At 46.2% G+C, this 18,780-nt stretch overlaps 1 protein-coding gene across 5 annotated transcripts in view; it reads right to left on the reverse strand.

The window, feature by feature from the left end:
- LOC146184560 (tudor domain-containing protein 1-like) overlaps window positions 1-18,780 on the reverse strand; it is a 279,793-nt gene that overhangs the window by 26,308 nt on the left and 234,705 nt on the right. For all 5 annotated transcript variants that reach the window (XM_084609423.1, XM_084609424.1, XM_084609425.1 and 2 more), the window contains one exon: window positions 4,658-4,960. In XM_084609423.1, the coding sequence (XP_084465549.1) occupies window positions 4,658-4,960 (303 nt within the window). The remainder of the gene's footprint in view (window positions 1-4,657; window positions 4,961-18,780) is intronic.

An 18,780-nucleotide genomic window follows, 5' to 3' on the forward strand; every position in this document is an offset into this window, starting at 1 on the left:
CAAGTTGGCGATAGGCCCTGTGTGGCCTTCCCACACCCTAGAACACTTCCAGTCTGCTTTTGTCTGACATAGATATGACATGCTTGTCACTGACAAAGAGCTCGATGATGAAGTACGTGCTTTTTTTAGGTAAGAGCATTAGAAGAGCTTGTGTACTTTTTACCATCTTACAAGTTTACTAACAGTTCAAATGCAAGAGATGATCTACTTCAGCCACCGGCACACTGCTATCGTTCCTATGTTGAGATAAATTTGATAGTAAAAATTGCCTTCGACACTACGCCACTTTTTGGTTTTGCCTCCTATTCTACGCCACTTTGATCCGACTGCACCTACGGAGATTGACGCTGACGCCAGCGGTATTGGGCTTGGTGCCGTCCTTACCCAATGCAAGCCTGGTTTCAGCGAGTACGTTGTGGCATACACCAGCCGAACATTGACGAAAACAGAGTATACAGTCGCCGACCGTTTTTTCGGACTTGAAGGGACCCGAAAAATGGTCCGAATAATCGAACAGTCCGAAAAATCCGTGAAGCACAAAAAATCACTTTATTCAGAGGAAATCGGCTTAAAAAAGTCGCCGATTTTACCTTGCGGCAAATTTCTTTTGCTGGCGACGATTTGCGCTTGTATTTGCGCCAAAGTTGTCGTTTCGCTGTACACGCTAGACAGCAAGTTCACAGCGTTCGTAATTTGTGCAAGCGATGGCTGTGGTAGGCCGCCCGAGTCGTCGTACAGTCTTCTGGCTGCTGCTGTGGGACGCCTCAAAGGCAGAAAAAATCTTCTCCTTATTTTTCACGTAATCCGAAATAGTTTGCTGTTCGCCTTGGTAATTCAAAAATATGCCCAAAACATTTTTCACCGATTTCTCAAAATTGAATTTTGGACACAGTCATCAGATCAACGTTTCTGGACCTGCTCCTGCTAGAGTTATTTTCTTTTGCTAGAAAGCTAACCGCACGTATCTTTTGACACCAAGTTAAATGTAATGAGGAAAATTTACTGAAAAGATTGTCTTGGCACCAAAATGAACCGCCTTTACTTTGTTTTTTATTTTGTTATGATGTAACTAACTTAAATAGGTATAGAACATTATTTTTGCTTTAATTTACTTTCTAACCATTTCTGATCATACTGATATGTCAGACCTCGTCATAATTTAAATCTACATGTTCTGAAATGTTTTTCCTTGTTTTCTCAAAAACAGCATTTTTGAGGGTGCTGCAATTTTGGAGGAGATCCATATCTCAGGTCTTGTTCTTGCTATTGCTACAATTTTATTTTAGAAAGGGAATCCTGCCAGTCTCATGAAACCAAGGTATATACAGTGACCACAAGGGAAAATTTATTGAGAAGGTTATCTTCTCTTGGGCGCCCAAATGGAGCTTCCTTTCAAATGTTTCCTATTGCATAACTTTGGCTCAAATTGGCATGGGCCATTAATTTTAGCTTTATGTCCCTTTCCACTTGTTTCTGATCTTGTTGTCACATCAGTCATTGACATAATTTACACCTACATACTGTGAAATGTTTTTCCTCATTTTTTCAAAACTGCAATTTTGAGTGTGCTGCAATTTTGGAGGAAAGATATCTCTTGAACTATTTGTGCTGCAGCTCTCGTTCTTGTCTTGTTAGAAAGAAAAACTCTTGGACAGTGCAATAGGACTAAAACATGTACATTTATTATGCGGCAACATTTACAGAATTAATTATCTATTTTAGGTGCCAACTTGGGCTTTTAGTCATAAAAGTTTGACTTTGTGTAACTTTGGTTCAAATTCTTCCAGCATGTTAATTCATGGCTAGCGGTATTCTATGATCCTTCTAGATCACTCTGGCAGGTCTGTTCTCATCCTGCCTAAAGTGTTTAGCAATTAACTCACCTCCAAATGAAGAACATGAATTAGGTAATATTTTGAAAGCTATTTCATCTACAAGAAAACTAATCAGATATTTGAAATAAGTATACAAACATACATTAACCGTGCAAGTTTCAATCAGATCCATCCATAAATAAGGAAAAAGGTTTTAAGAGGGGTGTTCTACCTTAAGTTTGCCTCGAAAAAGCACCATTTTTAGAGCAAGGTACTTGCAGTACCCAGCTGATCAAAGAAATGTTTTCCGTGCCCAAACGTGCCGATCTTATTTGGTTTTGCTGAAAACAGCTGCCAAGTCAGTTTCTCTTTTCATTCGTGTGCCAGACCTGCATATGCAGTGCTATCTTGTCATATGTGCTAATTAATGAAGACACAACACTAACATTCCCAGCAGGATCTGAATAACTGCACAGACATGCAAGGACACACACAATCCAATGCATGACTGCCTGTGGTAATTTTGTTGACACTTTGGAAAGAACTTAAAACCTGCAGTCGAAGCAGGGTAGCTTTTGGCTATAGCACTTTTTTTGCTTGCTTCACTAACAAAGGCATGATGAAGGTAAGTTGTACATCACTTCAACATGTTAACAGTGACAGGTAACAGACATCAATATCATTGATCCTTACTACAGGAACTGGCAACAAATGGCTGCTCCCACGCTGCTCAAATTAACTCACTGCTGTGCCAGCCATTACGATCTAACCAGTGCTAACTTCCTGATCTCATCTACCATCATAACGTTCTGTCACTCGGAGCTGCAGTTGCCTTTTGATGAAAATCAGAGATTTACACCTAGCAATGGGCAGTTATCTGGCCCCCTTATAAGCTAATTTCATTTTAAACAGCACGTTTCACTCAGGTTTGCTCACTGTCTCAGCCTCGTTTACTATCACTTGGCGGTAAACATACATCTTCATTTTCTTTGTTTTCTGCGTTCCACTCTGTTCTGGTAGATGAGTGCTGTCAGGAAACAGCTGTTAAACATTTTATATTTAGGGATACCAGAAACATCGCAAACAACTTGAGAGTGGGATAAAATCAGGCCTTTTATTAACGGCAGCTAGTTTCAAAGTGCTGCGACTTCAGTGCAGACCAAGTTATGCCTAATTACTGGCACCAAGAGCAAGCAGCACGTAAAATCGTCTGCTATCACCCGGCATGCTGATGCAGGAAGTGATCCACTGGAATTGGTGCACTGTACTCTCACTTTCGTATCACACATGAGCACCACAATAATTCTCTTGGCTCCCTTTTTGGGTTTGGGAATACTTAGTTCGGATACTGTTGCGAGAATGACAGAGCGATGCCAGTTCTAAGCAGCCTCAACAAAACATCTCGCTGACATGTTCATACCAAGCATTGTAGAACGTCTGATTCAGAGCATGTGGGGATAATTCGGTTTCTCAGGTTCTTCAAATTTTCAGGAGCACACAGCAAAAAAGCATACTCTCTACCTGTTACATGCTGACGGCAAGCTCGTAGAAGCATTTTCCCACCACAGGAGTGTTTCACCATCTCGCCCAAAAACATTGTTTCATAGATGATTTTTTTTTTCCCAGTGCTCCGACTGACTACAGTGAAAGCTTATTAACCCTTTCCAGTCAACTGTTAGACATCATTGAGCAGAAAAGCATGCATCTGGTCTGTATGTAAAAAGGCGCACTATCTGGTTGACTTATTGTTGCTTGCAAATCACCATATAAATGCGTGTAAGGACCAAACGCCCATTTTCTGATGCAAATATTAAAAAAAATAAATCCAGGTAAGAGCCACACCCAAACTTTCCATGGCCTCACGGGAGTAGCCTTAAATGCACACGCACAGGAGCTTCCAGATGCCGCCCACAGATGGCGCCCGAAGTCAAAGGTCATCTCATAATGTTTTCCCTTCGTCGTGAGCTTCTGCAATCCATATCGGTGTTGGTATCATCAACATCGCCAGCCCTGACCACTCTGGCTTTGTTTTGAGACTGCCAAAGGCACGCAACGTGAGTAGTGGTAGTGTGGCGTGGTCGCATGCCGGAGTCTCGTGCTGCATGCTACAACCCCTGACAGGCTGCAACCCCTGGGCGTCAGCATCAATTGGATTTTTAAGGTTCAGTTCTGAAGGCAGTACTCGGAATGGATGGCAAACAGCAATCACGACAAGACGCCAACCGCGTGGCTCAAGAAAGAGGGCACCGGTCGCGACTGCTTGGCTGAATTTGGTGCGTGTGGAACTCCGTGCCTATGAACATTGTATCCCGTAGTTTCAAGGTGGCCGGGATTTCAAACAGTTTAGATGGGACTCAATACAACTTGGGTGAAGTGCACCAGAGCACAGCACCAGCTCGGAGTCGGAAGGCTCTGCAAGTGACGATTGAATGATAAATAAATGGCGCACATTCACTAATTGGTCTGTTAAATAAAATTATGTCGCGCGTATGGGCCACACCGCGAAAATTGGGCCTTGAATTTGGAAAAAAAAAGTGCAGCCCTTACACGCGTTTATAGGGTAGTCATTTGGGTTTCCTCCTGAAGGAAAACTGCAACAGAGCCTAGATTCTGAAATGTTGAAACATCAAAACTGACAAATTTCTAGAAATGGACACTGTTCACAAACTATCCAGCCTCAATTTCACGACAATTAATCTCCACATCATCAAAGTTTTCTTTACAAATTATACGAACTTCGTAACATTTCACTATAATCTTGAATACTGACGAAGGGGCCAAGATGAGAAGCTTCACAATGGCAATTTTTAAAATAGTTATTTTTGCTGTGAAGAAGTACATACCTTAGAGGCATATACTGAGACCACGCGGGCACGGTACCAGTTCCCATCTTCCGGGTAGAGGGCCAGCACACACTGGTTGATAGGAGGTGCTTCTGTGAACATGTAGCCGGTGTCCCATTGGGACTTATTGGCCAGTACCTCCGTGATCTCCATAAGGCCTAGGGCACAGACAAGCGGCTGGATGTACACAAGGTTGCCTTCCACTGCTACAATAACAGCCTCGAACGGACTGTTGGGAACGGGACAGTCAGCCACGCTCACAAAAGGCTGGCCCACAGCAGCAGGCGATTTCGATGGTTCACCCTGCAGTGCCAAAACAGAATCTTGCAGCAAGACAAAAGTAAGCGGTGCAGGTTAGTACCCAAGACCGGTGCTCAAAAGGTCCAATTCTTCGGATGATGTTTGATCGAAGCAGGCCTTGCAGCAGAAAAAATAAAAAATACAGTTCTGAACGACCTCTGGTGGCAAACGGGGTATGTCACAAATTATCTACTTATGTTATGCAGCCTACTTGCACAAAGAACGGTGTACAACGCACGTCATTTTTCGACACAAGTCTCCCCGGTTTTCAGGGTACTTAGTCCACCCCGCAGGCCACAAGCTTAACAAGCCAAGACAGACTGAAAAACTATACAACAAAAAATGCAGGTCGTGTGCGACTCACCCTCCTATAGACCCTTTACAGCGCGAGCACATTACAGCGCCAGCTGGACGGTGGTGGGTACCCACTATCACTGGGGACAACAAGCTTGTAGATAGCCCAAAAACTTCACGTGAATGCTCATAGTATGTGTAGGTGTTACATTATGTTTAATTTACCTATGTAGTTCGTTTATTGCGTCCTTCTGACTGCCTGCATTGGCTAGAATGTGTCGACAAGCCCATCAACCGTCGGCTCGTTTTATTTTTTTGCCAATTCCCTCTCTAACGCTTTTTGTGGAAAACATGGTTTACTGTAAAAGTGAATGGATTACAAACTGATATCCCCTCAAATATTTTTTTCCTAATTTTCTTGTGCGAAGGGCAAATGTACGTTAAGACTGTGCTGGCTAAGACTCATTATGAATGTTCACCATTCAGTACTGTGCCCAATATTTACTGCTCAATATGGGCGCGTGAGTAATCCCTGACAATTGATAAGGTCTAATTTTACTTCCTGTAAATGTCCTGGCTTGAAAATACTTACGCAGCTCAAAGGCCGCATCAGGCGCTCACCGGCGTTCACCTGCACTGAGGCGAAAGTGACTGGAAACTGCACCGGAATTCATAACCCACAATAGGCAGCCCGGGCAAGAGGGGATGTAAAAATCTTATCATGGTACATTTCATCATTGACCAGTGCATTAGTTCCATAAAAGCAGCAGTTATTACATGTATTGCAGCAGTGCTTGTCTAATTAAAGTTTGGTTTGCTTTGTGGGGTTTAACGTCCCAAGGCGACTCAGGCTATGAGAGACGCCGTAGAGGAGGACTCCGGAAATTTCAATTACCTGGGGTTCTTTAACGTGCACAGATATCGCACAGTACATGGGCATCTGGCTTTTCGCCTCCACTGGAAAGCGGCTGCCGAGGCCAGAATGCGATCCCGTATCCTTGGGAACAGTATTTAATTAAAGTAAGCAGGTTCACTTAGATGACCACACTGATTTTCCCTCTCTGTACAATCAATTCTTACGAATGCGTAGATATTAACAGCCACGTCAAGGTACTTCTTAACGCCCTGTAAAAATAATGCGGCAGCAGTGCAAATATGCAATATACAAATCCTGAGAAATCGAAAGGGTCGCTCTCGCATTCCCATGGCTACTGCCATACTAAAATGAGCTGGTGCATGAGGTGTACCCTTCCCTACAACTCACAGGCGCTTTCTTGTCCCAGAAAAAAACATGAACTCATGACATACCTCCGAGAAAAATGGTGGCCTAGGTCATAATGTGCACCTTATATAGAAAGCATCGTCTGTTTTCTCACCAGTAAACAACAGGGTCATTAGCTCTACTTCCCCGCAGAATACCTTGACAATACAGAAGACACCTGCATCAAAGCAGCGGTGTATAAAAGTCAGCCGGCATCCTTACACAAGATGCACAGCAGCAGTCCGCACTGCACATAGATTCGTTCCGAAGGCCAGAAATGACGGCGGTCCTAGTGGTGCCACCTGTTACAGAGAGGGGAACTACTCTCGGTAAATGGTCTATATTAGTGCCACATGGCAGTTCTGCTGCACTGCGTTTTGCAGCACAACGTTGTCCACCATCACACAAAACACAGTTGACACAGACAATACAAAATTTGCTGCCGATTTTATCGACGGTAATGGTGATGATGCACCACGGTGCAATAAGGCTGGAACATGGTTTACGGTTCCTCTCTCCGCTAGCATTTAGACACCCTTTAACCACGAACCCGGGTTGTGCTCCTCACATTTCATCTCGTTAATTCGACCGCCGTTAATTTGGAAATTCAGATAGTTCGAACTCGGACCCAGCCGACACCCATGCAAGTCTATGGTGTTTGTTGGATGCTTGATTTGGGCATGGACGGGCCTCACTCCAGTTAATTCGGACAGGTAATCGTATCAAGGTATGATTCGCACAGCAAGCGATCACCGAAATCGACCTCCCCAAGCCTCAATTGTACTTCGCGCGCCATAGCGCGCACTTCGTACATGCTCTGGCCTTTACAATTTCGGAGCAATTCTTCAGCACGCCTAACAGTGTGCACAAAAGAAGGAAAACACTTGACAAAACCGGAAAAAATGATCGTTCTCACTAGGGTTTCATTTCCTACCTGCCATCATACGAGTATAATTTAGGAAGCGTTCAGGACAATTCATTAGTTTGAACTTTCAGTTAAGGGGGGACATGGCTCTCAAAGCTATTTTTTCTAATTTTTGGCTAAATTTGATAAAAACCGGTATCCTGATTCCGTTTCTTGCACTGATTTCTAATATGCAACTATTCTTCCAATTGGCCCGATTAATTAAAAAATAAATGTAATTATTTGTTCATAATTTGCACGGACAATGAAAAAAAAAACTAAAAAAGTTAATATGGACATTATGCTAGGTACTAGAAAGCGTAATAAATACATGTTATGAGAACTTTTTTGATATAACAAATATTAGCGATGTTCCAGGCAGAGCGCGCATTCGCGAGCGAACTCATGTGAGCCTGTGCGCGTTTTTCGATCAGACGGGTGTGGAGGCCCGCCTGTTTCCCCTCGCCAGGTAGTGTGCGTCATAACCGAACGCTCCGAACGTGCTATCTGGGACGATAACGACCGGACGTCCCACTCCAGCTGTCAATTGCAAGGTGCCGTGCGCGTTTGTTTCACCTTTTCTTAGTGACAGAGACAGCACATGCGTGGCTGGCGTGTTTATTCAGCCGCACTCCTCTCTCTGTGAGCACGGCCGGCGCGCGACTCGTGGACGCCGCCCCCTGGGGACGGCACTTCCGGACAGAGAGAGCACGCCGACGTAATGCACTTTGTGGAGGCTCGCCCGCAGTGCCGAGTGCTCCAGCGTGCTAAGTCTATCGCAGGCGGGCCTCAAACAAACTCATACTGTGTGGAATGTACAACATTGTAATATACTCCTTTACCTTTTAACCTAAACTGTCCTTTCTCCCTGTCGCTCACCTCTTTGATTTCTCCTACCTGTCACTTTGATATCCCTTTATTTCCGCCACCCCAGTTCAGGTGCTTCAGCTCATTTCGATAGCAGATAGCATTTCGATAGCAGGGCAAGCAAAAATCTTTTCCTTCCTTTATTATTCTTACTTTATTCTATAATAATAAAACCACTTATTACTTATAGCAGTTTCAATGCTCCAAATGTGGCTGCCCTACTGTCTAATTTAGAGCAAAATTGAATAACTTGAGCTGCTATAACTTTGCTAATATTTGTTATATAGAAAAAGTGTTTCTAACATTGTGTTCCTTATGCATTCCAGTGCCTAGCAAAGTGTCCATGTGAACTTTTTGTAGTGTGGCTATTTTCTCGTTGTTTCTGCAAACTATGAACAATTAATTCATGTATATCTTGAACTAAAACAAACCTAATGGTCCCGCAGATTGTTCATAATTTCTGAAGTTGTATCTGGAGTCGCATTTAAAGTGAATATAGTAAGTGGACTTGTGCTATTGCAGCCATAAATGCAATACAGTCGAACCCGGACATATCGAACTCGAAGGGGATCGCAAAATAGGTCGATATATTGATAATTCGATATACAGAAATCGGCTGGAGACACCACTTGCGATCATGAAAAATGATACGGTATTTGTCGGGCAGTCAACCCACTCGCATAATGAACCCACTCCCCATTTTTGCCCCCGAGAATTTGAAAAACCAAAAAAAGCGTACGGTGGCACGTCCCTTCGTTTTGACCATCGCATCCACAGCTTTTATTGGCAGTGCGCCAAGATGCTGCGCAGCGATAACGTCCCAATGTTTTTATCTCTAGACTATACTTTTCATAGATCCTGCGGTGGCAGAGAGCGAACTTGGCAAAGTGCCTGCGTGATGGCTTGATTGCACAAGCCTAGTTCGATTTATTGCGCTGCGCTTGGGGTGGGTCAGGCACGGTCCACTGCTACAAAATCATTGGCAAGCGTGATAGCTGCAAATGCCGTTTGAAGTGAACAAAGGCTGGTGTCATGATCGCAGCTGACCGTGTGCTTTTGTTGATTCACAGATGCAAGAATGAACGACTCGGAAAAAAAAACAAAAAAACTGTTGCTTCTGAACGTCCGCAGCCGCCATAGCTTACGCTGCGTTGCACGTTCAGCCCGACAAGAACAACTCTCGCAAAAGAAAAAAAATTTGCTGCTTCTTAACCTCCGCAGCCGCCATAGCATACATTCAGCACGACGGCAAGAATAAACGACTTTGGCAAAAAAAGGAAGAAATCTGTCACTTCTTAGCGTCCGCTGTAGCTTACGCGCGTTCAGCATGACACGAATCGCACGTCAGCCGCCGCACGCAGAGCGTTCACAACACGCACTGGAGAAGCGTCTGTCACGGGCTGAGCTGGCTTGTCTGTGCATGCGTAGTGTGTGCTGCTGCGAATGAAGACCGGGAAAGAGAGAGGAAGAGAGAGATAAAGAACAGCAGAAGAGTGGGCACAATCTTGCGCTTCGCTTTATCGCGTTTTCACCCTCTCCCGAACACCACGGCTGCATTGGTTCTCTCTCGTTCCTTCACACACGGCTTGCAAACATCACGTGCTAGCGCGGCAGCGATCACCGCAGATGCACGCGCCTTTGGGAGAAGGGCGCGGAGCTGCCCTAGACCAGCCATCGCTGAACTGTGCCCTCACATTCCTTCCTCATATGCCTTGAAAACGTCACACAGCAAACGGCCGAGGTGATGCAATCAATTTTGGAAAGGCGCACCGTCCAATGCATGGTGTGGAGTTCGATATACGACACACCTTTCCTATACTTTTACATGAGATGTTCAAGGAAATATTTTGTGAGTTCGATATAACCAAAATACGAATTATCCGGGTTCGACTGTACAAACAAAAGCGGTGATTATTTCTTTATAAAGAAAGCCGTTGTATTAATCCATTCTTGCTAAGCAGGAATTACCAAAACTCTAGGCTTCGCAGCGCCATCACGTGTTCCTGGTCAAAAGTCTACCTGCAGAAGAGGTACCTTACGGGCCCGGTATTACCAGTAGTGATTAAGTATTCTAGATCAGCATCCTTGTCTTTGGTTGTAAACAAAAACTAAGAATACAGCTACCACAAAGAATGAAGCTACCGCAAGCACAGCACACCTGACACTTAAGCTTTGTAAATCGTCGTTCGTTGCTTAAAGGCAGTCTGTAGTAGTTTCTGTTTCAACAATGCTTGCCTCGGCCTTAGGAAAGCATAAAAGGGGCACCGACACTTTCATTGGGAAAGATCACGAGACCAGAGACACACTTTTCAGTCTGAAAAGCAAGCTTATTCAACTGCAGCAGTGAGTTTATAGCATCTCGCCATTAACTGTAACTGAGTTGTACAGCCATAGTTGTTCATTTTATCTGAGACGCACGCAATAACCCTCATGAATATTTAGATGGTAGCTCTACTGTCGTTCGTAGAAAGCTAGTGATTGTTGTAACTGTGGCCATTACAGGTGAGCCCGACTGTATCGTCAGTCACAATTCACACTTGTCTGGCCCGATGTTGCACTGCTGCCATCTCCACGAGCGACAGCCATCAACAGTGTTAACTATTTTCAATGCTGAAATGCCAATAGATGTCTACAAAAAATAAATAAATAAAAATGTTTGCCACATTTAGCAGAACCTTTAAGACCAACTGTCATTTTGTGCTTTGTGCAGCGGCATACTCCTAGACACGTCACACAATGTATGACTGCTAATGATTCGGTTTATTTTATGGAGCTTAATGTCACGAAGTGACTCCGGATAGGAGGGACATCACAGTGGAGCACTCCACATGATTTAGAATGATGAAGCCTTGTTAGTATGAAGCAACATCTATGCACTATGCAGTGTGTTACAGATTATCTGAACAAAAAAATATGGACCAGTTGAATATATTGTAACTTGAGGCTATGGCCCGCACAAAGGAAAAGCCGCCCCCAAAAGCAGCTTTCTCTTTTTAGATTTTTGTGTTAATATTAAAGAGAAGCCCAATGAACCAATATATTTTCCCGATCAGAAATACATGAAAAAATTACGTCTACTTAAAGAAAATTTGGCAGTTATGGGGATAGTGAAATCTCGGTAACTACGAACGTCCCATTAACGAATTTAAGAATCCCCAGCAGATTGCCTATATTTGCAATTTAAAACTACTTCAGAATTACAAATTTCAAAATAGCGTAATTGGTCAGCAGGGCAGCAGCAGGAACCAGCGCGACGGCAGGGATCCCCAGAACACCGAAAGGATCACCCGCATCGGCATCTTTCTTCACAGAACGCTCGCACTTTGTCTTCTTCGGCTACTGCCCCCCTCCGAAAAAAAAAAAAGCATCGTCCCGATGCTAAACACAAAATGATTTAACTGTCGCGCAGAAGTACACATGGCCTCGGAACGTTTGCTGTAGAGGGAAGGGTTTTTGGTGATCACTGGTAATACGGCTTAAGCCGCACTACGTGCACAATGTCAAGACGCGAGGACCGGTATGACAATGGTTGCGTTACACATGGCAGCACCTCGTAATTAAGTTCGCCGACGCGACGAACAACTGTGTACAGCCCAAAATACCGCTTCATGAGTATTCTGAATGCCCTATACAGCGAACCCGTGTCCACATCCAGATCTTGTCTCTAGGCCAGAAATTGACTTCACGTCTCCGGAGATTATAGTGACGAGTATCGGTACACTGTTTCTGGTGTATGTGGAGTCTGGCCAGTTGCCAAGCCTCCTCCATACGTTCGCATACTAGCCGGGCATCATCACCTATGTCGTCTGATGGTGTGTGAGGCAGCATAGCATCAAGCATGGTGGTGACTTGCATTCCATGTACTAGCTGGAAGGGGGACATACGGGTGGTCTCCTGGACTGCGGTATTATAAGCAAATGTGACATATGGCAGTACCTTGTCCCTGTTCCGATGGTCGACGTCCACGTACATGGCGATCATATCGGCTATAGTTCTGTTGAGCCTCTCTGTTAGTTCATTAATTTGTGGATAATACGCTTTAGTTCGGCGGTGGCTGGTGCATCTTAGACGCAAGATCTGACTGAAATGCGCCACAAATGCGGCGCCACGGTCAGTAATCAGCACTGCTGGGGCACCGTGCCGAAGGACAATGCTCTCGATGAAAAATTTGGCTGCCTCAGCAGCCGTCCCCGACAGAATGCGCGGGACTCTCTGCATAGCGCTTTAGTCTGTCGCTATGATGATGTACAGGTGCGGACATAAGTAAACGGAGCACGCTTTTCCGTTCGAATTAAAATCACTTCTGCACTAAAGATAAGAAACCAATATTTATCCAAGAAAAACGGCACTGGCGTCTACTACCAGTTCGCACATAACATGACTGCCAGTTTCAATTATGCAACGCGTGAAAAATTTTAGAAGTAAATCGCGTGCTCCGTTTGCTTCTGTCCGCAGGGGTACTTGTTGCCTGACTGCGATGTCAGAAATGGGCTTAAAAAATCCATTCCAATGGTATGAAACTGAGCACTTGATGGCTGAATTGGCTGGAGAAGATGCAAGATCTGAGTGACTTGCGCCACAAACACGGTGCCGCGGTCAGTAATCAGCACTGCTGGGGCACCGTGCCGAAGGACAATGCTCTCGATGAAAAATTTGGCTGCCTCAGCAGTAGTCCCCGACGGAAGCACGCGAGACTCCCCGTAGTGCGTTGAATAGTCCGTCGCTACAATAATGTACTTGTTGCCTTACTGCAACGTCGGAAATGGGCCCAAAAAATCCATTCCAATGGTATGAAACGGAGCACTCACTGGCTCAATTGGCTGAAGAAGACCCGCCGGTCGAGTAGGTGTTTTTTGCCTTCGGCATTCGCGACAGGTTCTTGTATATAGACACACCTACTTTGTCAGTTTGGGCCAGTAGTATTTTTCTTGAATATGTGCTAGTGTTCGGCTGTATCCTAGATGACCAGCAGTAAGATCGTCGTGGTACGCTTCAGTGACCTCGCTGCGCAGGTCTTCCGGCACGGCAAGAAGCCACGATCTCTGGCTGCTGTCAAAATTCTTGTACAAGATACCATTCCGAATCTTAAATGCAGGGAGAATACATAGGAAAACACAAGAAGCCGCACCTTCGTCTCCTGCGAGATGCGCTATCAGTTGACGAAGCTGTGGATCATGTAGTTGCCAATCTGCCATATCGTCAGAATTCAAGGCCCTAAGGAAGCTGTCTTCCTCATCATCTGTGCCTCCTGATGACGATCCCACAGGTGCTCGAGACAAGCAGTCAGCATCATGATGTCTTCTTCCGGATTTATGGAGGATCGTGACTTCGTACTCCTGTATCCGAAGGCTCCACCTCGCAAGCCGGCCCACGAGATCCTTAAAGGTCCACGAAAACGGCCCCCAAGAAGGCACTGACAAACGTGTTGAGTGTGTAGAATACATCCTTTTGAGCATTAACGCAAAGTATAACTCCTTGGAACAAAGCCAGCGATTTATTATTAATTTTAAAAAACAGCATTCTTTGAAATTCGCGGGCAGAGAGAATGTCGCTTGGCGGTGTCGCATGGAACTATTTCCTTGACCCGTGACGTCACGGGTAAGTTGACTGGCAAGGCTTGCTAGAAGCTGCCATTCGCTGTGGCCACTGCAGCCATGACGTCACAGACACACTTCCGGTAGCTGCGAAAGTCGTCTGCTCATGCGCTGCTCGAACTCTGTGCGGGCTGTTACACAGCTCGCCGCCCTTATCGGTTAGATGGACATTGCCCGTTAAGTACAACAACCGAAGCGACGCAGGGATCGGCAGAACGAAGCTGCATTTACAAATATCTTATTTATATAACGTAGTTTCAGGAGTACCGGAGTGTCGTCCGACGAGGCGTCAACAGCACGGTTGAGCACCGCACGATGGCAGCACCTCCTCGACCGCCGTAAACACCGCCGCTGTGGCCCCTCCTCCCGCATACCATTCGCGAACGACACGGCGGATCGTTAGCACCGATGTCCGAAATAAAGTGTGCTAAAATTTGTTGGCGTATGGAATACTGAGCCGAATTTCAAGTATGAAGCCCTCGTGAGGATTGCTGACCAGCAGCAAATTGCTGGTAAGAGCGATAGCCATGATACAAGCTAGTTTCTGCTCAAGCCAGCTGCCGCTGGTGCATTTCGGCTAATCCGATCTGCTCGTACTAACTATGCGTCGGCAGAGTTAATCCTATAATTATTTTACTATGGCAGGAAATGATTCACTATAAGGCAGTTTCATAAGTAGACGATTTACGACAGCGTTGATCATGTTCCAAAGCGTCGACCGCCGCGGCTTCGAAGCGAAACAATTTAGGCCTAGCGACAACTAGGGACGGTCACGCACGGCGCCGGCGTTCGCCGCGCTCGCACGTTCCACCCCCGCGGTAATTGTGTAACGTACCTCAGCTTGCTCGCGGCATCCCATGCTGCAAGCGTTGCAAACTCGTGTACCTTCATAGCTAAGGTCGCGCATTTTGTGACGTTCTGCTCAGAAACAAGCCGTTCAAACGATACTGCAGGCAAGACAAGGCTTCAGTACGCAGTCGCTGCGCTGTCGGCGGTAATCGAAGACGTCGGGCGGCACCATATTCTATACATCGATCTCTAAACGTGATACAGTGGGCAAATGAATAACTTTGTGAAGCAGACCCGCTCGTACGTTTCGCGCACTCGGGCACCGACGAGTAGCTTCCGTCAACAGACGCCATCATAACCTCGGTTAACGACGCAAACCGAGGTCGTCAAGCTCGGTTTGCGATAACCGCGGTTAGTGGTGTAACCATGGTTTGGTCCGCCGTGTAACATAGGGTAACCACGGGTTCGCGGTTACACTAACCGTCGCTGCGCGAACTGGCGAACTCAGGCATGTGCGAGCGAGGACGGGTTGACGCGAGTACGCCAGCGAGCGAGCGCACGGCAACCGGAAGTTTGTCGAAGTGAAGTATGTCTGGGCGGAGCTTTGAACTTGCTTGTATTCTTTATTTTTTATGACTCCCTTCGGCGTACGAGTTGAGAGAGAAAATTGGAAGGGTGATTTTTAATCGCCGATATCTCTGGGGTTGCAGAAGCTAGATCGAAAATTTTTGCGGGAGAATGATGGGTGGTTCAATAACTAACACTGTTATGGAGTTATTTATCCTCCTTGGTGACCCCTTTCAGGGGACCATTAAGGTTGGCTAGCCAGCACAGCAAATGGCGGTTGGTGACCACACGAAACAGGCGGCCGTACGGCCGCCCGTTTCGCCTGCCACTCAGGTAGGACCGAAACTTGGTTATGGCCCAGATGACGGCGAGGCCCTCTTTTTCTGTTGTCGAGTAATTGCCTTCCGCCTTGGAAAGAGTTCGGCTGGCGTATGCAATAACCCGCTCAGCGCCATCCTGTAAGTGTACGAGCACTGCCCCTAGTCCTTTGTTGCTGTCGTCCGTGTGCGGTTCAGTGTCGGCATTTTGAATGAAATAGCCTAATATAGGTGGTGATAAAAGGGTTTGCTTTAGTTGCCTGAATGCTAATTTTTGTTCTTCGTTCCACACAAAGTCTACACTGTCATTCGTAAGGTGGATAAGTGGCGCTGCGATCTGGGTGAAGTTGCGAATGAAACGTCTGAAGTGAGCGCACAAAGAAAACTTCTGATAGTTTTCTTGTCCGATGGTGGTGGGTAGGACGCCATGGCCGCTGTTTTCTCGGGATCTGGTTTCATGCCTTCAGCTCACCATACACGAACCGACATTTCAAAGGCTTGAGTGCGAGTCTGGCGTTCCGTATAGCACGAAAAACAGCTTTGAGACGTACAAGATTGTCAGTGAAGGTGCTTGAAAAGATAACGTCATCCAAATAAACCAGACACGTCTGCCACTTCAGTCTGGCATGCACAGTGTCCATGAGGCACTGAAATGTCGCGGGCGCTATACATACCGTATTTACTCGCATACTGATAGCACTCGCGTAATGATAGCACCCCTGAATTTTGAGGTCAAAATTCCATTTTTTAAATTCCCTGCGTAATGATCGCACCCCGAACATGGAGCCGCCTGGTGGTTGATCTGCAGTCATCCCACAGCGAATGCATTCCGACGAGTTCCCAACCTAGTCTAGTAACGTTGGAGTTCCCATGATTCCATGCTTTGCGGCATTCGCCATTTTGCAATTCGGCAGCGTCGTAGCGTGCTTTGTGTTTTTGTGCGAGTTTACGCCATTTCACCATAGGGCGGTATGCCAGTTACACCGCCGCGTTCAAGCTCAAGGCTGTCGACTATGCACTGGAGCATGGCAGCCGCGCTGCTGGTAGGCATTTCGGCGTGGACGAAATGAGGATACGCTATTGGAAGAAGCAGCGCGAGAAGCTGATGGCTACGAACAAGACACGGCGGGCTTTCCGTGGACCCAAAAAGGGCAAGTTCCCTCGTGTTGAGGAGGCGGTCCTAGAATACGTGAGGGACCTGCGCAAGGATGGTTGTGCAGTGTCATTAGAAATGATACAGACGCAGGCGCGCACAACTGCCAGGAAGCTGGGAATCGCCGCAAAGGATTTCCGCACTAGCTCCGGTTGGACGACTCGCTTTATGCGACGGAATGGACTTTCCCTGAGGCGGCGGACGTCGTTGTGCCAGCGGCTCCCAGCCGCGTATGAAAGCAAAGTGATAGACTTCCATCACTTCGTCACTAGGCTTCGCGAAAAATGCAGTTACCTCATGTCGCAAATTGGAAACGCCGATCAAACTCCAGTGACGTTCGACATGCCCCGGAATACAACTGTGAACGAGAAGGGTGCTCGGAGCGTCCTCGTGAAGACATCTGGCGCAGAAAAACAGCAATGCACAGTCATGCTTGCTGTGACGGCCGACGGGCGGAAGCTGCCACCATACGTGATCTTCAAACGGAAGACTATTCCGAAGGGAAACTTTCCCCGTGGCATCCATATACGTGCACCGATGAAAGGGTGGATGACTGCAGACCTGATGGTCGACTGGATCAAGGCTGTTTGGGGAAGAAGACCAGGAGCATTTCTGCTTCCCTCGCTTCTGGTTTTGGACAGTTTTAGGGGTCACCTTGTGGACAGCGAGCGTGCCAAGCTGAAAGAGCTGCACACGGACATTGCAGTCATTCCTGGCGGCCTAACTTCGCTGCTGCAGCCTCTCGACATGTCTTTGAACAAACCGTTCAAGGACAACGTTCGACGACTTTATGCTGAGTGGATGGCGATGGGCCAGCATGATTTGACGCCGAGCGGAAAGATTAGAAGGCCATCCGTGGAGATGCTGTGCTCGTGGATCACAGAAGCGTGGAGCAGTATCCCCAACGAGGTAGTGGCTAAGAGTTTTAAGAAGACAGGCATATCTAACGCTTTGGATGGAATGGAAGATGACTTCCTGTGGGATTGTGAAGATGCTCCCAGCGACGACACTGCCGTTTCCGATGAGTCGTGCAGCAGTGAAAGCGAGGATGGCGAGGATTCAGACTTTGATTAGAGTACTGACGAAAAAAAATAAATGGGCATTGTGCACTCCATGTGATGCTTAATGTGCGTGTTTATTGCGAAGGTTAGCCTTACTCAGCTTTTATTTTTGGTTGTAATCGAGATATATGTTCTAAGACGTCTGACCTGCAACTTGTTTGCGTTTTCGGTGCTCAAAAATTTTTTGTAGAAAATTTATCCCGCGTAATGATCGCACCCCGAAATTTGCGTCAGTATTTTAAAAAAAAAAGTGCGATCATTATGCGAGTAAATACGGTAAGCCAAACGGCTTATGTATACATAAGCCAATTGAACTCATAAAGGCCATCCGGTATTATAAACGCCGTCTTCTGTCGGTCTCGCTCATCTACTTCTATCTGCCAGTATCCACTTTTCAAATCGATAGATGAAAAATAGCGGGCGCGATGGAGCCGATCGAGGGTGTCGTCGATCCGCAGCAGTGAATATACATCCTTTTATTGTCACCTTGTTGAGTCACCTGTAGTCCACACAGAACCAAGAATCCAATCTTTTTTCTTTACCAGCATAACAGGTGCGGCCGACGGACTGTTTGAAGGTTGAAAAACAGTCATGTAGCATTTCCCGCACTTGTTCCTGTATTGCTTCTCTTTCCTTCAGAGAAACTCGGTACGGCGGTTGGCGAATCAGGTGGGTTGCGACATCGACAATAATTCTGTTTCGAGACTGGCGTCTGGCGAACCCTGGGTGTAGTTAAAAAACAATTACGATAATGATGCAGAAGTTTGAGTAATTCGCCTGCCTGAGACAACTAAAGTTTTTCCTCGATGTTCAGTTGCAAGGTTTTTTTCCTCGAAGCGGTTCAGGCAGAATAACCCTCTCAAGTAACACAACCTTACGAGAATCACTTATCTCTTCCATATGAGCTATAGACAAGAGTCATATTTTTAAACAAAGGTGGTACTGTGATCAATAACGACATGGGGTGTAGGCAAAAACGCGGCGTGCCTACATTGCGCCAAGCGACGCTGCCTTCG

The sequence above is a fragment of the Amblyomma maculatum genome, chromosome 7 (assembly GCF_055883805.1).
Source record: "Amblyomma maculatum isolate TAMU_Amacu chromosome 7, ASM5588380v1, whole genome shotgun sequence".
In the NCBI taxonomy this organism is placed as follows: Eukaryota; Metazoa; Arthropoda; class Arachnida; order Ixodida; family Ixodidae; genus Amblyomma; species Amblyomma maculatum.